Raw genomic sequence first — 21990 nt, 5'->3', positions numbered from 1 at the left:
AGAATGAAGATGAAGGAGAAGATATAAATTACTAATGAATGGCAGTGAGTTAATGCACTAGGGAAATGTAATACAATTGCCAATTCCTCACCCTACTTCTTTGTAATTCCATCATGATTACACCTGGTGTGATTCGCTGACATGTATGTTCTTTCTAAGATGACCCTTGATAAATGCCTACTTGACTTTAAGATTTGGCACAAATATTTCTCCCTTCATTAAAGCCTTGACTACAAGCAGCTAACTTATAACCTCCTCTCCTGCTTCTAATTGAACATAGTTCTATTTAGTAATTATTTCTTTTGTGTTACAGTTGTTTGCTTACATGCTTCTTTATTCAGTTAAAGGTGAATTACTTTCAGGCAAGAAATACCATTGTTTTCATTGTATCATCCGCACGTAGCACTGTGCCTGAAGCTTGATACATATTTACTAAAAGACTGATTATTCTAGAAGGTGAAGCAGGTGACTAAGTTTGAAGAGCAATTAGATGCACTGTCTTGGAAACTGCTTTTACCTCTAAATCCTTCTATATTAAGAAAGGAAAGGCTAGTTACTGGTATCCAGCTGAATCGGTAATACAATAATGTTAATCATTAAGTTAATAATTTTAGCAGAAATTGTTCACTTACATTTTCTGGGAAATCCTAAAATTCCCCAAAGAAGAAAAGCAATGCCTCCACATATAAAAATTGAGATGATCATTATTTTCCTTTCTATTATCCCAAAGAGAAACACATTTCATTATCTTCCAAAGAGAAACAGATGTCATTATGTTACAAAGAGAAAAAAAAAACAAGCAAAGCAACAAAAAACCCATCATGTTTACTCTTTTCTCTATCTTCTGTGTGTTCTACTGTTCACAATTCAGCAATTAATATATCAGAAAAATAAGAAAGGAAACTAAGACCTAGCAGTTGAACATCAGGGGCCTCGAAGGTGCTTTGGCTCCACTTTCCTGTGCTATTTGGGAGAACTGTGTTACTAATTCTTCCGCCCTGCTTCCAGAACAGAAAACCAACGGTTTCCTCGTAGGGTCTTTTAATGAAATACTGCCTTTTCTAAGAGAAAATTCCAAGTATTTTTAATGAACTATTGTCTTTTCCAATATGATGGAGAAGGCTGGAATCGCCAATTATTATTATTATTATTATTATTATTATTGAAGTCTTTGTTTTATTAATAAAAACTGCTTTTATTTAAGATCTATATTATGGTCGCCATCCCCCACCCTGCCCTTCCCTCCCAATGCTAAAAGGCTGCAAGCTGGGATCAAGAAAAGATGCTAGAATAATCACACAACCTCATCCACCTGGCGTGTTGGTTTTCTGCTCCACAACTTCCCTCCCATCCTTCTTCTCGATCCCTTCTCCCTCCATCTCCAACCCTCACGAAGAAAGCTCTTCCTTCCGTGTGTGATCACAGAGGCTGGAATAATCCTGCGGGAGAATTGCAAATTGCTCATTATATTTGGCGAGTGCAAACCGCAGGAAACTGAGGACCCGGTTTTTCTGAGGGGTGGTGTAGCAGCAAGACTGTAGGAGAAACAGCGCAGCAACCTGGCCGCCTCCACTCAGCCCCACAGACTGGACTTCGGTCAGATGGCCCCCAGGGGCGTGTCATGTGCCTTCTCTGACCTTTGTATGAGGCAGGGGCAGAAACAGCAGCCGGGTATGCACCAGCGGTGCCTCTGCCCCGGCAGCGATGGCTCCACAGCCCCTGCTTTCCGCAGCTCACAATTGGCCGGGGCGCAGCGATAACTGAGAATCCAACCTAATAGGCACCTCACCTCCCACCTGCTTGCTACGCAGAGCAGAGAATGGGGAGTCCCACACCCTCCCTTTCGGGCTTCTTTATATTGTCTCCCTAAAAACCTTCGATTGGACACAGGTATATAACATAAATTGCCTGCACTGGAAAGTGCACACATTCTTTCACGCCACGAGGTGGATCTGCCCCCATTTTCTTGTTTTTAATAATTTTTTTCTGTTCTATATTTTTAACCACTGTGTTCTACGTGTATCTGTGGAGTGTTTAGTAAAATGTGGGGAAACAAAGCCATTGTTTTTACATGTTTTCATAGGAACTAATGAAAGCTTGTTTCCTATACAGACAGTTTTCATTTTGCACTGTAGTGTATGATAATAAAAACTACTGCACAAGCTGAAATCACACCAAGCTATTTGCATAATTAATAGGGAAAATTATGATTTTTTCCTTTATCTTCTCTTCCTGATTGAAAATTATCTTACTCTTACTCATAAACGTATAGTGAAATGTGAACAACAATAACATTAATATTTTTAAAGTATGTAGTAATTAAAACATTAAAAACATTGAGTTTCAAGTGTTTTGCTTTTAAAAAAAAAAAAACGAGTAGTGTGAATTGAGCACGTGCTCTTGTTGTATCGCTTACAATACGGAGCCAGCCTCTTTTCGACGCCTTCTCGAGCTTTTTCATTCCTAAATTTGGATAGACTTCCAATATACTACTCTTTGCACTTGAAATGTTAGGAAACATTCTGAGAGTTCATTTGATGTGAACACTCTAGCTCGTATAGCTTCCTCTGGGACCTCTTAATTCTTTTCCTCACAACCACTTACCTTAGTTTTGTCAATGAGTGTGCCTTCACTAAATTCCTCTGGTTGCATTATCTATAGACTTTTCAAAAGGTGAAGTATTAATAACCCTATCAACAGCTATTGCTTCTCTAACTTCATTTCTCCTCTATTTGCTTTTCCCTTCCAGCATCATTATTTTTTTGCTGTACTTTGTGTCACTAAGCAATTTCCTGTTTCGATTATCTTCTTGTCTTCCTATGTCAAATTTGTGACTTCCTGTGTCAATTTATGACTCTTCTTGTCTTTCTGTGTCAAATTTCCTCTGAAATTTGTCATACAGTGACAAATCCGTGTGACATTTACAAAATAATACAGAATAACTCTCCATGTTATTCTGTATTAACTGATAAAAGATGCAAGGTGACCAATCAATCATTGACAGACTTGGAAAAAAGTGACATGATTGGTCGTTAATCACAATACAAACCTCTTACGTATATAGTGATTCATGAGCTGAAAAACTAGCATGGAAGTTTCTACTTTATACCATTACTTACAGTAAATATAATACAAATGTAGATAAGTATGCTTAAAGAATTAAACTGTGCTGTTGAGGGGTTATTTAATTAAACTGTGGAAAGTGAAGTTTATGCGTATTAGAACCATGCAAAGTAAAGTGTATACACACACCCTACTCCCCACAGACATTCTCTTTAAAATATACATATACGGCCGGGCATGATGGCTCACGCCTGTAATCCCAGCACATTGGGAGGCTGAGGCAGGTGGATCACCTAAGGTTAAGGAGTTTGAAAGCAGTTTGGCCAACACGGCAAAACTTGTCTCTACTGAAAATATAAAAATTAGCTGGGCATGATGGCAGTTGCCTTTAATCCCAGCTACTCAGGAGACTGAGGCAGGGGAATCGCTTGAAGCCGGGAGGTGGAGGTTGTAGTGAGCTGAGATGGTGCCATTGCACTCCAGCCTGGAGATACAGATATGCAAACACATATGCATGTATAAGCATATATTGCATGTGTATAGACCTTATTCTATACATAAGAATTTTTTATACTTATTTATGTAATGTATTCTTGTGACTTCAGTAATTAATTAGCACAGATTTCAAAGCTATAAATGGTAGAAATGCGGCCTCTTGCAGTTCTGGAGGCCAGAGGTCTGGAATAAAGAGGCTCTGAGGAAGAACCTGCTTCACACCTCTCTTCCAGCTTCTGGGGGCTGCTGGCAGTCCCTAGTGATCCTTACCATGAAGTTGCACCATGCCAGTCTCTGCTTCTATCTTCTTAATGAGTGGAAAATAGTTCCTAGAATTCAACCAGAAGATTTCTCTCATTTTTCATTTACCTTGACAGACCAGATGTTCCTTCTTAAGATGATAACTTTCAAGAGGAATAGAAACAGTATGATTGGCTTAGACTAAATTCAACCAAGTCATTAGAGATAAGATCAACCTCTCCCTCATAGAAGCAAGTATATATATGGTGACGGGGGTATTGTTTTCTTCTCACAACACTCTTAGTATTTCACCTCCTACACCAGATGTGTGGGGAGGGGGTATCTCCTCGAATCAATAAATTATCTAGGGCAGGGGGCCCCAACCCCCGGGCCATGCGTCAGGACCGGTCCATTGCCTTTTAGGAATGGTCCATGGCCTGTTAGGAATGGGGTTGCGTAGCAGGAGGTGAGTGGCAGGCAAGAGAGAACAGCTTCATCTGTATTTACAGCTGCTTCCCATCACTTGCATTACTGCCTGAGCTCCACCTCCTGTCAGATCAGCCACTGCATTAGATTCTCATAGGAGTGGAAACCCTACTGTGAACTGTGAATGCAAGGGATCTAGGTTGTGTGCTCCTTAGAAGAATCTAATCCCTGATGATCTGTCACTGTCTCCCCTCACCCCCAGATGAGACCATCAAGTTGCTGGATAACAAGCTCAGGATTCCCACTGATTCTACATTATGGTGAGTTGCATAAGTATTTTATTACATATTACAATGTAATAATACTAGAAATAAAGTGCACAATAAATGTAATGCACTTGAATCATCTTGAAACCATCTTCCCCCACCCCAGGGTCTGTGGAAAAATTGTCTTCCCTGAAATCAGTCCCTGGTGCCAAAAAGGTTGGGGACTGCTGCTCTAGGGGACACCAACGGTATGTCCTGTAATTCAATTCAATTCAATTCTGACAGTATCCACCTGGAGTTAGCATCAAATTCCACAGATTGAGGGCTCAGTCCATCAAGGCTGCCCTCCACTTCAGATGCCAGTGTCAAGTCTGGGCCTCTGGAACTGCTGACCAACCAGCTACAGATTGAGGGTTCCCTCGACGCCCCATCACATTTGATTAATTTGATACAGGGGCTCAGAGAATTTGCAGAAACAGTCAATGTTTACAGTTTATTATATTAATAAAGGGCACACATGAACATCCAGATAAAAAGATAGTTGGGGGAGGTCTGAAAGGGTCCGGAGTGCAGGAGCTTCTGTCCCTATAAAGTTGGGGTGCATCACCCTCATGGCACATAAGTGTGTCTGTCCACCTGGGAGTTCTTGTAACACTGTATTTTTGGGATTTTTATGGAGGTTTCATCATGTAGGCATGATTGATTACTCACTCTTTTTCCAGCCCCCTGCCCATCTATGGCAAATGTGGGGTGGGACTGAAATTTCTAAGCCTCTAACCATGTCTTGATCTTTCTGGCAACCAGCCTTCATTTAAAAGCCTACCAAGAGTCTCCTCATTAGAACCAGAGATATTCGTATTGCCCAGAACATCCTGAGGAATTTAGGCGCTGTGTGTCAGGTGTTCCTATCACTCAGGCAGCTACAAAGGTGTTAGGCACTCCACTCTGTGTCAGAAACCAGTGTTAAAAACCAAATAATACAAGATGTCCCTAGCACCCCTACTGTTCAGGAAATTACATTTTTAGAAGCTCCGCACTGGAACTAGGTACAGACATATAGATATGGATTATATAGACATAGACAATTTCATATACACTCACTCTCCACTGATAAAATTAGGACTCTACCTGAAATATAGAAGAAGAGAATGGATTGGGCTATGTAACCAAAAACAGTCTTATTGCCAAAATATATATATTTTTTGAGACGGATTCTTACTCTGCTGCCTGGGCTGGAGTACAGTGACATGATCTCGGCTCACTGCAACCTCGGTCTCATGGGTTCAAGCGATTCTCCTGCCTCAGCCTCCTGAGTGACTGGGATAACAGTTAGCCACCACTATGCCCAGCTAATTTCTTGTATTTTTAGTAGAGATGGGTTTCAGCATGTTGGCCAGGCTGGTCTCGAACTCCTGATCCCATGATCCACCCGCCTCGGCCTCCCAAAGTGCTGTGATTACATGGGATTACAGGCATGAGCCACCGCGCCTGGCCACCAAAATATTTGTGTGTGTGTGTATGTGTGTGTGTGTAGGTTTACTCATTATGAGACACAAAAAAAGGAAGTGGTGCCAATACCACTCATACAGGCAAATTGGACTACATTAAAATTTAAAACTTCTGTGCATCGAACAGCATAATCCACAGAGTGAAATGACAACCTACAAAGTGGGAGAAAATGTTTGCAAATCACATATCTCATAAGGAATTAAAATCCAGAATATATCACAAGTTCCTATAAGGCAGCAGAAAACAAACAAATGAAAGAACAAATTGAAACTAGGCCGCATAAAACTTAGAAACTAGGCCTCATAAAAAAAGAACTTAAAAAGATTAACACCAGGTGGCTCTGGATAGGGTCCCACCCTGCCTCAATAGAGTCCTACCCTGATAGGGTCCCACCCTGCCAATTCCGGGAAACAACCTCATGGGGTCCCACCCTGCCAATTCCGGGGGTCCCACCCTGCCTCGAAGTTCCCGGAATCAACAACTCCAGGAAAAAACCTCATAAGGTCCTGCTCTAACCAATTAGAACAAGACACCTTGCTCAGGCCATAGACAGACCCAATTACCACACGCCTAAAGCTTTGTTTGAATTTCGCGCCCTAAGCTGTGTTTGAACTTGTGTTTGCCTATATAAACAGCCTGTAACAAGCAGTCAGGGTCCCAGGGCCAACTTAGAGCTTGGGACCCTAGCGCGCTAGTAATAAATAACTCTCTGCTGTGAATCTCGTGTCGGTGATCCTTCGCGGCGACCCCTGCCCAGGAAGGAATCGACAGTTCGGTTCCAACATTTGGTGCGTTGGCCGGGAAGTGGGGTCGTCCGAGGACCCCCGACCCATCCGGTGGAGACCCATCTGGCCCGGGCCACGGACTGCTGACTGAACGGACCTACCAGGTACTTTCGTTTTGTTCTGTCTGTCTTGCCGGCTAACTCTGAACTCTGGGGAGTACTCCTTCTGAATTAAGTGGGGAAGGGGGACAGACGTGTCCGGCACCTTCCCACTTACGCCCCGGGGGACGCCCTGGCGGTAGTCTGGGAGAAGGCTGACGACTCAGCCAGCCTCCTCAAATCTGTAGGCAGGCCGCCCCTACCGTCTGAATATTTTGTGATCTTGTGGCGCCACTCTCTGGCCGCACGGCTTCTCCTTACTTGTCTGGTCTTTGTTTTTGTTACTTTCGTTTTGTCCTTGTTATACGTGGATGAAATAAGACAGACGTTGACGACTCCTTTGTCTCTGACCCTGACTCACTTCCCTGACGTTCGGGCTCGAGCCCACAACCTCTCCATAGAAGTCCGTAAGGGACGATGGCGAAAATTCTGCTTGTCCGAGTGGCCTACCCTCCATGTTAGGTGGCCCCGGGACGGAACATTTGACCTCCCAATTATCTTACAGGTTAAAGCAACAGTGATGGATCCTGGGCCACACGGACACCCAGACCAAGTGGCCTACATAATTACTTGGGAGGATCTGGTCCGAAACCCTCCCTCTTGGGTGAAACCCTTCCTCCATTCCCCTTCCCCATCCCAATCTACCCTCCTTGCCTTAGAAGCCCCAAAGAATCGGAATCCGGACCCGCATAAGCCAGTCCTCCCAGATGAACCCCAGAGGGACCTCCTCCTTCTTGATCCCCTGCCTCCTCCACCTCAAAACCCCCTTCTGGGACCTCCACCTTACGCTTCACCCTTGCCCCCTGTCTCGTCCCCAGCTCTTTCCTCTACCGCCTCGGCCCCTACCCTTTCTCCAACTTCTCCCTCGGCCCCTCCCTCCACCCCGTCTCCTTCTCCAGCCCTGCCCAAACTCACCCCTCGGACGCCGCCGCCGACACCTCCTCGTCTCCACTTGCGGCGGACTGAGGACCCAGAAGGCCCTTCCACTTAGCAATCCTCCCTTTTTCCCCTCCGTACTGTCAATCGCACGATCCAGTACTGGCCCTTCTCTGCCTCTGACCTGTACAACTGGAAAACCCATAACCCTTCCTTTTCCCAAGACCCCCAGGCCCTAACCTCGTTAATAAAATCCATTCTCCTCACTCACCAGCCCACTTAGGATGATTGCCAGCAACTCTTGCAGGTCCTCCTAACCACTGAAGAAAGGCAGCAAGTCCTCCTGGAGGCCCGGAAAAATGTGCCAGGACCAGGAGGCCTCCCAACCCAACTTCCCAATAAAATAGACGAGGGAGTTCCCCTCACCCGCCCAGACTGGGACTATGAAACGGCACCAGGTAGGGAGAGTCTCCAAATCTATCGCCAGGCTCTGTTGGTGGGTCTCAAAGGGGCAGGAAAGCGCCCCACAAATTTGGCCAAGGTAAGGACCATAACTCAGGAAAGGGATGAAAGCCCGGCAGCCTTCATGGAAAGGCTTCTGGAAGGGTTCCAAATATATACCCCATTAGACCCAGAGGCCCTAGAACATAAGGCTACCGTAGCTATGGCATTCATAGACCAAGCTGCATTAAATATCAAAGGAAAACTCCAAAGACTAGATGGAATCCAAACCTATGGATTACAGGAATTGGTTAAGGAGGCAGAAAAAGTGTATAATAAGAGAGAAACCCCTGAGGAAAGGGAAGCCAGGTTAGCGAAGGAACAGATAGAGCGAGAGGATCGTAAGAACCGAGTGAAGGATAAGCATTTAACAAAAATCCTGGCGGCAGTTGTGAGAGAGAAAGGACCAGGGAGAGAGGGACAGAAGAGGAGGCGGCCGGCTGGCCCCCGTGTCTTCGCATCATGGCAGCCACCGCTATGCTGGTCAAGGACTCTGCTAAGTTAACCCTTGGGCAGCCACTAACTGTTATTACCCCACATGCTCTAGAGGCCATAGTGCGGCAGCCCCCGGACCGGTAGATAACCAACGCACGCCTAACCCACTACCAGGCCCTCCTACTGGACACGGACCGCGTCCAGTTTGGCCCTCCGGTCACCCTAAACCCTGCTACGCTGCTGCCGGTACCAGAAGACCAACCAAGCCCACACGATTGTCGGCAAGTACTGGCTGAGACCCATGGAACACGGGAAGACCTTAAAGACCAAGAACTCCCAGACGCGGATCACACCTAGTACACAGACGGCAGCAGTTACCTTGACTCAGGTACCCGGAGGGCGGGAGCGGTGGTAGTAGATGGCCACAACACCATTTAGGCACAATCACTACCTCCTGGCACGTCTGCACAGAAGGCTAAGTTAATAGCACTAACCAAGGCCCTAGAGCTGTCCAAAGGAAAGAAAGCTAACATTTATACTGATAGCCGGTATGCCTTTGCAACGGCTCATACTCATGGAAGTATCTATGAAAGAAGAGGTCTCCTAACCTTAGAAGGAAAGGAAATCAAGAACAAAGTTGAAATAATTGCCTTATTAAAAGCCCTTTTTCTTCCTCAAGAAGTGGCTATAATTCACTGCCCCGGGCATCAGAAAAGACAGGATCCAGTCGCAGTAGGACGAAACCAGCCACATAACTATTGAACATACTTATACCCCAGAAGACCAGGAAAAAGCAAAAGCCATAGGGGCTATAAAGAACAAAGACACTAAAAACTAGGAAAAAGGAGGAAAAATAGTCCTTCCCCAAAAGGAGGCCCTGGCAATGATCCAGCAGATGCATGCCTGGACACACTTGAGTAATCGAAAGCTAAAATTACTGATTGAAAAAACTGACTTTCTAATCCCAAAGGCAAGTACCCTCGTAGAACAAGTGACATCTGCCTGTAAGGTCTGTCAGCAGGTAAACGCTGGGGCTACCCGAGTGCCAGAAAGGAAACAAACTCGTGGTAACCGCCCAGGAGTCTATTAGGAAATAGACTTCACTGAAGTAAAACCTCACTATGCTGGATATTAGCACTTACTGGTGTTTGTAGATACCTTTTCAGGATAGGTAAAAGCCTACCCCACCCGGCAAGAAACGGCACACATAGTAGCCAAGAAAATTTTAGAAGAAATCTTTCCTAGATTCGGACTTCCCAAGGTAATTAGGTCAGATAACGGGCCGGCCTTCGTTTCTCAGGTAAGTCAGGGGCTCGCCAGGATATTGGGGATTAATTGGAAATTACATTGTGCCTATAGACCCCAGAGCTCAGGACAGGTAAAAAGAATGAATAGAACAATAAAAGAGACCCTTACTAAATTGACCTTAGAGACTGGTTTAAAAGATTGGAGACGCCTCCTATCCTTAGCTCTGTTAAAGGCCCAAAATACACCTAACCGTTTTAGGCTCACTCCATATGAAATCCTCTACGGAGGACCTCCCTCTTTGTCAACCTTGCTTAACTCCTTCTCCCCCTCCGATCCTAAAACTGACCTACAGGCTCGGCTAAAAGGACTCCAAGCAGTACAGGCCCAAATCTGGGCCCCCTTGGCAGAACTGTACCAACCAGGACATCCACAGACCAGTCACCCCTTCCAGGTAGGAGACTCTGTCTACGTTAGACGGCACCGTACTCAAGGACTAAAGCCTCGGTGGAAAGGACCCTACATTGTTCTCCTGACCACGCCCACAGCCATAAAGGTTGACGGAATCTCCACTTAGATCCACGCATCCCACGCCAAGGCTGCTCCAGAGACGTCCGGACCAACACCACTTGAGACATGGAAACTCCGACGCTCCGTGGACCCGCTCAAGATAAGACTCTCTCGTATCTAACTCCTTGCTTATTGTTTGCCCTTCTTCCCTGCGCCGTCTCTAGTGTAGTTTTTGACGCTAACCCCCACCGGCCATTTAGCCTGACCTGACAGATAATTAATTTTAATAATCAAGAGGTCTTAAATAAGACCTCCGAGAATGCTCCTATAAAGACTTGGTTTCCAGACCTCTATTTCAACCTAAAAAAATATATATATATAGCAGAAAAGATAAAAGACACAGGCCCCCGGTTTACTGGTCCCACAGGAGTCCTATTAGGAACTCCTCAGGATAGACAAGAATAGAAAGGACAGGCTAGAAAGGTGTCCATCAGCCGGAACGGGTTTTATGCCTGTCTCGGATTCAGGACAGGACAAATGAAAAAAACTTGTAGAGATCTGACTCACTTGTATTGCAAAAGCTGGTCCTGTGTGACTACTAATAATAGAGAGTAGAAATAGGCCACAAAACCTTAGTATATAACCATGTCCTTTGTCCAGCCCTGTACCACAACCCGATATTCGGAAAATTGCAACCTGGTTCGCATCAAGTTTGAAGATGCGGCAAAATCTGAGAACAGATAAATAACAACAAGGTTAATATAGGGTCTCTATTTATACCAGCACAACCCGCCTAAAATTCCCCTCCAAATCAGACTATTAGTCAATCCAGACACTGCCCCTGTTGCAGTAAGGCCAAACCAGGTTTTATTAGAAGCTAGGAAGCCCCCGGTTTCCATATCGGAGAAGCCCCAACTAAAAGCTCCTCAAAGCACTTCCCCACCCTTAATCTCCCTCACCCTCGCCGACATGTTAGGAATTAAGGTAGCGGCTGGAGTTGAGACCAGGACAGCAGCCCTAGTGCATGGTAACCATCATCTGCAACAACTTAAAGTAGCCATAGATAAAGACCTTAGAGCCATAGAACAATCTATCACAAAACTTGAAGAGTCCTTGACTTCTCTGTCTGAAGTTGTATTACAAAACCGACGAGGACTAGAAATTGTCTTTCTGAAAGAGGGCGGGCTCTGTGCAGCCCTAAAAGAGCAATGTTGTTTTTAGGCAGATCATTCAAGAATAGTTAAAGATTCTATGGCAAAACTAAGAAAAAGATTAGACAAAAAAAAAAAGAGAGAAAATCTCAACAAAGTTAGTTTAAAAATTAGTACAACCAATCCCCTTGGCTTAGCACCCTAATCTCCACCATCTTAGGACCCCTCATCCTGCTCATGCTCATCCTGACTTTCAGGCCATGCATACTCAACCGCTTACTCACCCTTATTAAAAATAGAATAAACATAGTACATGCTATGGTTCTGACCCAACAATACCAGACCCTCAGGACTGAAGAAAAAGCTCAAGATTGAGCCTCTGACACAAAAAGAGGAGGGAATGAAACTAGGCCGCATAAAACTTAGAAACTAGGCCTCATAAAAAAAGAACTTAAAAAAATTAACACCAGGTGGCTCTGGATAGGGTCCCACCCTGCCTCAATAGGGTCCCACCCTGATAGGGTCCCACCCTGCCAATTCCGGGAAACAACCTCATGGGGTCCCACCCTGCCAATTCCGGGGGTCCCACCCTGCCTCGAAGTTCCCGGAATCAACAACTCCAGGAAAAAACCTCATAAGGTCCTGCTCTAACCAATTAGAACAAGACACCTTGCTCAGGCCATAGACAGACCCAATTACCACGCGCCTAAAGCTTTGTTTGAATTTCGCGCCCTAAGCTGTGTTTGAACTTGTGTTTGCCTATATAAACAGCCTGTAACAAGCAGTCGGGGTCCCAGGGCCAACTTAGAGCTTAGGACCCTAGCGCGCTAGTAATAAATAACTCTCTGCTGTGAATCTCGTGTCGGTGATCCTTCGCGGCGACCCCTGCCCAGGAAGGAATCGACAGTTCGGTTCCAACAGTATCATTAGCTTCCTGAGGAATCTTTACTAAAATAAATTGTGAGAGTAATTAATGTAGGCGCAACGTCTTTGGTTTTAAATGCTGCAGAGTGGAAGAGCCAGTTGACACAGAACCCACAGCTCACAACGGAAGAATTGCAGATGGGTATATGTAATACAGACACATAGGAGGCTATTCCCCCCAAAAAACAGCCTACTTTATGGACTGGATAAAACACTGTGAGACCTATTTACTCAGAAGAATTGTCCCACTCCACCTATAAATGCCAAGTGGAGCACTCCAGATGAAGCAACAGATAAGCTTCAAATATAAGCCATGGGGGACTGGCTTTATAATGATGTGGCAGGCCGGGTCTCACTCATGCGGGCCTCCATAACAACTGTTTCAGGACTGACTGAGTAGTTAAGTTAAAAGTTAAAAGCTAAAAGAGCCCGTGCCCTCATCCAAAAGGTGGATTGTAACAAAAGCCCACCAAGAGTTTTGCCTAGGACTTTCCCGGGACCATGACAAGATAATGAAGGGATTCTTAACAGGACCAGTTTAGGATTAAACAAGTTTTACTAGGGGTCTGAAGAAACATCCCAGGCCTCCACAAACAAGTTTATTGGAGGTCTCAAGGAACTTCCCAAACCTCCATGATCTAGCAGGAGACAAGACAGGGCAATCACCCCAGCACCTGGACCCATTTAGATGAAGTAAATTTACTGAGCCTCCAGAGGAAGGTCTTCAGAACTCAGATCTCAGTTATAGATTAAAATAAGCGAAACACTCATGTTTTTAGATGAATGCATGTACACACAGACATATAATTTATAATTTAGACATATAATTTAGGCAGGTGGATCATCTGAGGTCAGGAGTTTGAGACCAGCCTGGCCAACGTGATGAAACCCCATCTCTACTAAAAATACAAAAAATTAGCCGGGCGTGGTGGTGGGTGCCTGTAACCCCAGCTACTCTGGAGGCTGAGGCAGGAGAATCTCTTGAACCAGGGAGGCAGAGGCTGCAGTGAACAGAGATTGTGCCACAGAACTCCAGCCTGGGCGAGAAGAATGAAACTGTGTCTCAAAAAAAAAAAAAAAAAGAAAAAGAAGAAAGAAACATTAATCTTACTTTTTGGTTTTTGGCTCTTTCATTGCTTAGAGTTTTAATGGTTAATGAGTCCCTGGCACCTCGATTCTTATCTGGCCTAGAATGTTTAATTGACTATAAGTCTTTTTTAACTCTAAGTCCCTCGGCTACAGGGGTTCCACTGAGGAACAGGATGGACATGGGACAGGTAGTCACACCATCCTGGAAATGATATGGAACAAAATAAAGTTTGGCAATCAATGCTCCCTCTGGCATATTCCAAGGGAACCTCAGTTTCCAAGAGATAAATCTTACCTGGGAAAAGGTCTTGCCCTTTGCCCTGCTGAGGGTGCTGGCAGCTCCCAGAAATGGCTTAGCTCTTAGCCCCTTTCAAAATGTTGACTTGGAGACCATTTTCCTGGACTCTCTGAGGCTTGAGGATTTTTTCCTCCCCTGAAACAGAAGCTAGGTCATACATGAAACAATCAGGGAATATATTAACTAGTCTCTCCAACAGGCTTCATTTCTGTATGAATGTGCCTCTTCTCTGTTTGAAACCAGGGAATCAAATCATACCGAAGACCTGGAAATCACACCAGACTGAAGACTAGCTGCAACCACAATAGGTCGGTCTTTTTGAGGTGCTGCTGACCACCCACTTGTCTACCAAGTTAGCCAGTGTTAAACCATGAATTCAACATACTCAGTAAAACCAGTCACTCTGGGATCTCTCTAGGGGAAACAGTCATGCTCTTGTGAACCTACACATGGCTTTAAGTTAATAATTCAAAGCCCAACCAAAGATCCTAGATAAGAAACTGTAAAAGGAACAGGCACTTTTCAGGTTGTTATTATTCTCTGTAAAACCACAGCTTTTCACATGTAAGATATAATGAATCAGGAACACTTTTTGGTAGACTTAGGATTGTTCTCTTGGATTCCCCATGGGATCCACTCCAAATTCTCTGGTATTTTAAAATTGGTTTATCTATATTATTTATCATCCTAGTTCAATGTGGCCTCAAATGTGGTTCTAAAACTAAAATAAACGTACCCCGATCATAGTGCTCCAACAAGCCAGATGCTGACCCGGTACTCATGAGTACTTCTGATTATAGTGCCACATTTCCATTCCTTATCATTATTGCACCTCACCCCTCCTCAGCATGAAGCAGCCGGAAGGATCAGCGACCAGATTCTCCATGATTGAGGAAGTGATAAATAGAAAAGAGAGACTGAAACCGGCCCTGTTGTCTCATAGAACTCATAGAACTCCTAGAGCTAATATTTACAGGTGGGTTTTTTTTTTTTTTTTTTTTTGTAACAGAAATGGACCCTGTCTGGTAGTCCCAGCTACTCCGGAGGCAGAGGCAGGAGAATGGCGTGAACCCGGGAGGCGGAGCTTGCAGTGAGCCGAGATCATGTCAGTGCACTCCAGCCTGGCCGAGAGAGCGAGACTCCGTCTCAAAAACAAAAAAACAAAAAAACAAAAAACAAAAACAAAAACAAACAAAACTTATTTGCTTTCCTGAGTTTCTTGCTCAGGAAATCGACTTTCAGGCAAGGAACTGAAACTCATCAGAGCACCATACCCAGAAAATGAGACTATAGATCCTTCAGTCAGCATGATTTTTTTCCTTACCTCTGCCTGATTTCGATTTTCCCCGTCCACGTAGTGTCAAACTTTGTAAAATATTTGAAGAGATTTATTCTGAGCCAAATATGAGAGACTATGCCTGTGACACAGCCCTCAGGAGGCCCTGCGAACATGCGCCCAAGGTGGTTCAGTTACACACTGGTTTCGAACATTTGAGGGAGACATGAGACTTCAATCAACTATAAACATTTACTGATTGGCAATTGGTTGAGTTTATCTAAAGACCTGGAATCAATAGAAAGGAAATGTCTGGGTTGTGATAAGAGCTTGTAGAAGTCAAGGTTTTATCATGCAAACGAAGTCTCCAGATAGCAGACTTGAGAGAGAATAGACTGTAAGTATTGATACCTGAGAGCTATAATGAAGCATGTTCGACACCCACTTCCTGTCATGGCCTGAACCCGCCTCTCAGGTTAAATTTTCAAAGAGCCCTAGTTGAAGAGGAAGTCCATTCAGATGGCTGGGAGGCCTTAGAATTTCATTTTTGGTTTACCTCCCCAACACAGCTACATTTCTGCCTGCACATAGCTACATTCCTTCTTCACTGAATAACCTCCCAATTTTAGTTTGTTGGAGAACAAACCCAGAATAAAGCCAATTCTAGTCATAGCACTGCAGCTTGTATCAGATGAAAGAAACCTACAAAAAGATAATCATAAAATTTGGATAAAACATAAAACAACTGAGAAGGCAAAATTTGAGGGGCTCCAATTAATCAAGGTTTACTGCTTATATTCTATGTGACTGCCAGAAAAAAAGAAACAAAACTTTTTGGTAGGAAGATCATTTAAAATCTCTGTTTTTAGTACATAAAGCCTATCATTTAATTAAAAATTATGGGACAACCTAAAAAGAAAAAGAACTAAATATCAAAACACTAATTGACAAGTCAAATGATAAAAACTGAGCTATATATGGTTCAGATAATGATATCAGTAGATCTACTATTCACCATTCTAATCCCTTTGTAGTGCCCTAGAATGCTGACTCTTATATATAATATCCCTGGACACTATTGTCCTGAAGCTCTAGATATGTTTGTGCTAATAGGAAGAATAAGCAAAGATTAAAGGTGGGAGAATCCTTCCCTACAGCACTAGGAAATGGATATGGAGTTGTTCTCACTGAGTGTACCTCCGGGGAGGCAGCCTTCATCAGCTGTACTTTCTGCTGCTTCAGTTAATTGCTACCAGCGTTGTTCTCTCAGGCCTAATGGTAGTAATGGCTTCTCGCAGTAGCTAGCCCTGGGGTATTTCACTATCCCTCACTGGTTTCCTTTGGTCTTATCTACATCTTGTAAGTTGTCTTGTTATTTTATCTTCTTAAATTTTCCTTTTAATGTATAACCTGTTTTTTGGTTTTTGGATCCCAAGTGTGTGTTTCCTTTTTGTACCTGAGTATATCACTGTCACTGCAGTCTCTCACCTTTTAAATGATGTGACTCTGAAGGTGTGTGTCTCCAAACTTTTTATCCCTGTGCACTTTTCTTCACCTATCTTCATTTCTTTCTCTTTTTGCCATTATAACAACCCACAAAAAATATATAATTTAGGTAATGGATAATGTATCACTTATGTTTAATATTGGAAGACATTTGTAATTATATTTGCAGATTGTCTCTTAGTATTCAACTGGAATGAAAATTGATATAGGCTGATTTCGTATCTCGTCTATTGCAAATAATGCTGCAATAAACGTGGGAGTGCAGGTATCTGTAGTATATATGCACAATGGAATATTATTCGACCATAAAAAAGAAATAAATTCCTGTCATTTGCAGAAACATGAGTGGAACTGAAGGTCGTTATGTTAACTGAAATAAGCCATGCACAGAAAGACAAATATCACATGTTCCCACTCATATGTGAGAGCTAAAAGAATGAATCTCATGGAGGCAGAGAGTAGAATTGTGGTTACCAGATGCTTGGAAAGGGGTGGTGGGGGATAAAGATAAGTTGGTTGGGTACAAAAATAAAATTAGACAGAAGGAACAAATTCTAGTATTTGATAGTACAGTGGGAAAACTATACTTAACAATAATTTATTGTATATTTCAAAATAGCTAAAAGAGAAGAATTGTAGTATTCCCAACAGAAGGAAAACGTTAAGTGTTTGAGGGAATTAATATTTTTATTACCCTGATTTGGTCATCACACATTGTATACAGGTTTCAAAATATCACATGTACCTCTAAAATATGTACAACTATTGTATATCAATAACAGAATTAAAAAAAAACTGATATAGGCTGTGAAGGGCAAACCATTAAATCATCTCAGATCTCAGCTTATTCATGTGCATATGAATGTTTTAGCTGGCTCTAAACCAAGGATTTTGTATGAAGTAATAGTTATTCAAATATTTTCAACAAAATAGAGTACCTTGCAAACAGGACTTTGAGATTTTTCATTTGTTTCCTCTTACAATTCATCATATACTCTTCATCTTCTAGTGTTGATTGATGAAACCATCTTCCATATGAAACAACACAGCAATATAACACAGAACAAGACTCTGCCTGTGTGGTGGCCGGTTTCCATCCTTTCACAAACAAAGAGATATTTATAAACAAATATTTATATGCAAATATTTGATCCACCTAGGAAAAGCAGAGGGCTAGTCTTTCCCACCAGGGGAGGCATTAGAGCCTGTGCACGTATTTGAACAAGGTAACCGGAGACTTTGGTCCAGTCTCAACTCTACCACTCACCAATTATGTGATGTTGGATACAAACTTAACCACTTCGCAACTCACTTCCCCCTCTGTAAAATAAGGGTGATAGTAATACCTGGTTTAGAGAGTTGTAAAGATAAAATCAACATTAATAAAGTACTTAAGATGAAGTAATCATGTTTTGAATATATTTTCCTTTAAATTTGGCTGCCAATATTTTCATGGTAATATTTTCAACTGTATTTCAATAGCTTTTTCTTTAAGCATCAGGAGAAAATCTACTATTGTTTTAATTAAATCGACATTGAATTTTTTGATACATTTAGGAGAATTTAGTTTCTTTTTATACAGTATTGATGCTTCTAATCCCACAGCATGTTTTTCTATTTTTTTTCTTTTCTTCAATAGTTTTAAAATTGTTTCATTCATATTGGTTGTGCAAATATCTAGTTAATTTCTATCTGTAATATTGTCCTATTTATTTTTAGTAGCTCTTATAAAGGGAGCCTTTTATTTTTCCTGTCTATCCTGACATAATAAAGCAATTAGTTTTTAATTGATTTTTTAAAATCTTTGTGCATTCTCTTTTATATGTATGATAATCAGGCCTAACCATTTTATGGTTTATATGTGGCAATGTCAAGAAGAATTTTACAGTAAGATTTACTAATGAATATTAGAAAACATACTCAAAAACAGTCCTCTCCACCCCTCATTTCCGCTTGCATATTTGATCAAGACATGAGATCAAAAATACTAAGACTATTGAGTCTAACTAATAAGACACAAATGTGGACTTTGGAGACTCATTTCCTTCCCACTTTTGGTAGCTTAGCTGAGGAGGCGATCAAATGGATTGAGTCAGTCTGTAGAGAGAGAGCAAGGCTGATTATAGTTTTCCTGGCCTGCAAAGCTGTTCCCAGAGCCCTAAGTATACAGACCTTGGTCATCAGTATACATACTCCCTGGTGTGGTTTCTGGGCCTCAGATCCCTTAATATGTAGGTTGGCGCTAAAGTAATTTTGTAAACATTTAAAGGCAAAAACCACAATTACTTTTGCTTTTAATGGCAAAAACCACAATTACTTTTGCACCAACCTGTATCTTGTTATTTAGAGAAACTAGGCATTCCCTACCTCTCTTGGGCAAACCTATAGCTATGTAACATGGCAATGGAATGACACTAACTGCCTCATTCTCCCTGGGAGTGCTCTCTGCATGTTCAGTCTCCCAGTGAAGAGAACCCTTCTATCAGGACCTTCATCATGATACAAAAGGAATATCTATGCCAGGCCACAGCTGCAGATCAGTGAGTGTCTGAGAACTGTATCTTTTCTGTTATTTTTCTGCTTGAAAGTTTTTCACCAATAAATCCTGCACTATGTCTGCACCATATGGTGCTAGTTATTTGTATTCTCTTGCATGACACTAGTAATATTATCCAAACACAATTTCAAAAACTACTTTCTGCAGTTGGTAAATATATAGAAATTGAGAAAAAGGAAGAAATATGAGGAAGAAAGATATTGCCTGTTGCAACAGTTCAGTGTTCTTAACTGAAGCCACAGATGAGACATCGCTCATTTGCAGACATATGGGTGATTGGTACAGTCAGTTTATGAACAGAAGTTTAAACTTCTAAGCTTAAGCTTCCGTTTATAAACAGAAGTTTAAAATTATAGGTCCTGTTTAATATTCAGTTCTGTTAACTCATTCTCACCTTTTTGTGTTTTTACTTTGTCAAGATTTCTTTACATATTCATCAATGTCTGAAGAAGTTACTTATGCAGATCTTAAATTCCAGAACTCCAGTGAGACAGAAAAAATCCAAGAAATTGCCAAATTTGGGGAAAAAGGTAAGATTTTGAGTTATGGATGTGTCGTAAGTTTGTGTAATAGAAGTGGTTACAGCCTTGCATCTTCAGTATTAGTAATATAGTTATTATTCAACTTAAATTTTCAATTAAGCCTCTTATGTTTAAGCAAAGGAACCAAAAGTATATAAACAAAATGATTAGGAAAAAAGGGTTCTGTAAAAACACTTATCTGTGCATTGAAGACTCAATCTTTTACATTTTTGAAATTTTTTATTATCACACTCAATATAATTGGGACAGAATTTTTCAAATGATTGGGTTGTGTGAAGATTTTATTTCTTTATGAGATGAAGCCATGGAAAAAGGAACATGTTCAGGAAAGTCATGACTTCACATCTGTGTGTGTGTGTGTTTTTAATAAGAAAATACTTTGGGTATGCATGCAGAAAAGAAGGAGAGACAGACACAGAGTCAGAGCGATCTTTAAAGGATTTCATTTGACTATCTGCCAAACCAGGCATATATCACCCTAAAATTTCTCCTACTGCTTTTGGAGATTTTTTAATAACTTACTAAAAAATAAAATATGTTAAGTTAAATGAAATGAATAATTAAGGAATAAAGGAAGTAAAGAAATATCAGAAGAGATAACATATTCATAATATTCAAAACCACATAATATCAGGAAGCTTTGTATTTTTCAATTCAAATTAAAATCATGAAATAAGTGGACCATCTGTGTTGACTTTCACTTAAACAAAACTACTCTTCATCTTACTCAGAATCCTATAGTTTTCCTATTATGTATGGTTCTTACCTTCTGGCTCCCAGCCTTTTGGAGTGAAATCTGCCCTAGTGAATCCATAGTTTAAACCAGTGTATTTGAGTTAAAAATAACTTAAACAGTGATAATGGAGAACACAAAGAAGGATGATAGAAACAGAGAAATAAGGAGAGAAGAGTGCCAAAATTCTCATATATTATTTAACTTTTTGTCCCCTCCCCTATCCCCACACAGAATATAACATCTTTAATATTCTAGCATTGCTATAAACAGAAATTTCACTGTTACATGTTGAATCTATTTATCATGAGCATTGTAAATCTTGAGAAAGGACAGCAGATTAATTCTGTGGGCTTCTTTTTTAATACTGAAATTTTCTTAGAAAGAAGAAGGGTCTACGAATTTTACAACGTTTTCTGTCTTTATTTCCCTGTTTGTATTTCTTCTTTTATATGCCGAAAGAGAATGGGCATATCATAAGCTTAATATTACCAACAATTGCCCTTTACTTGTCCCCTCATGCCCTTTCCCACCTCTTTTCCTGCCAATCCACCTTAAGTTCCCACCACAAGAATTCTTTGAATTCATGCAAATATTGAATCCATGTCTTCTTCATGTTCTTAATCTCATCTAATTTTCTCATTATCCAGCTTAGAATCCACATTATGTAATACAACATTGTATTATGTAATGTCTACTCTTAGTCTCTTACATTTCTCCTTTTCAATGTATGTTAATTTTTCCTTAAAAACTTCAATTCTGGTTAGGGGCAGTGACTTATACCCATAGTCCTAGCACTGTGAGAGGCCAAGATGGGAGGATTATTTGAGGCCAGGAGTTTGAGACCAGCCTGGGGAAAGGAGAGAGATGCCATGTCTATAAAAAAAATTTTTTTTTTAAATTAACTGGGCACCCATTGTCTCAGCTGCTTGGAAGGCTGAGGAAAGAGGATTACTCGAGCTCAGAAACTGGAGGCTGTGCAGAGTAAGCTATGATCAGGTGACTGTACTTCAGTCTAGGTGACACAGCAAGATCCTGCCTCAGACAAATCAAAACAAAACAAAACGAAAAACCCAAAAACCAACAAATAAAAACAACTCCAGTTCTGGTTAAACCCAAATATCTACCCAGTCTGCCCCAGAGTTGAATATTGCTGGTGAAAAATGCACAAATTTTCAACTCCAGTTACTCTTACCTTTCCTCTGGTGAGAAAAAAGCATCAACCTACACTTTTTATTTTTGTTATTTAAATTTCTATCCTACAATGTCTTTACTGATACTCTGCCTTCCTTCCAGACAGTATTTACGATAGGTATGCACTTATGAAAGGACAGCTCCCCATTTTGCTCTGAATTTCAGTCCATGTGTCCTTTTCAAAGACAGACTTCTGTAATTTTTTTCCTTTCTCTCCTGTGTCATTATTCTCTCTTCCTTCTCTGCTTTTCCTTTTTAGTGCACTAACATA

The 21990-nt window shown here is 41.7% G+C and overlaps 1 protein-coding gene and 1 long non-coding RNA gene across 8 annotated transcripts in view; both read left to right on the top strand.

Moving 5' to 3' along the window:
- The first annotated feature begins 6384 nt into the window (after positions 1-6384).
- On the top strand, positions 6385-10828 carry LOC144332676 (uncharacterized). Its single transcript, XR_013400643.1, has 2 exons — positions 6385-6888; positions 10295-10828. It is a non-coding gene; the product is annotated as an uncharacterized LOC144332676 (long non-coding RNA).
- A 3928-nt stretch (positions 10829-14756) lies between these two features.
- Positions 14757-21990, top strand: part of CLEC12A (C-type lectin domain family 12 member A) — a 32152-nt gene continuing 24918 nt past the window's right edge. For 4 of the 7 annotated variants that reach the window (XM_077953567.1, XM_077953565.1, XM_077953563.1 and 1 more), the window contains exon 1: positions 19503-19780. In XM_077953567.1, the coding sequence (XP_077809693.1) occupies positions 19690-19780 (91 nt within the window). In that variant the 5' untranslated portion in view covers positions 19503-19689. Of the gene's footprint in view, positions 14888-14918; positions 15585-19502; positions 19781-21990 lie in introns of those variants that run through there. The other 3 variants (XM_077953564.1, XM_028829242.2, XM_077953562.1) reach the window with 2 other exon arrangements.

This window comes from Macaca mulatta, chromosome 11, assembly GCF_049350105.2.
Source record: "Macaca mulatta isolate MMU2019108-1 chromosome 11, T2T-MMU8v2.0, whole genome shotgun sequence".
Taxonomy (NCBI): Eukaryota; Metazoa; Chordata; class Mammalia; order Primates; family Cercopithecidae; genus Macaca; species Macaca mulatta.
The sequence above is the reverse complement of the archived record's forward strand: the minus strand, read 5'-3'. Positions and strand labels throughout refer to the sequence as shown.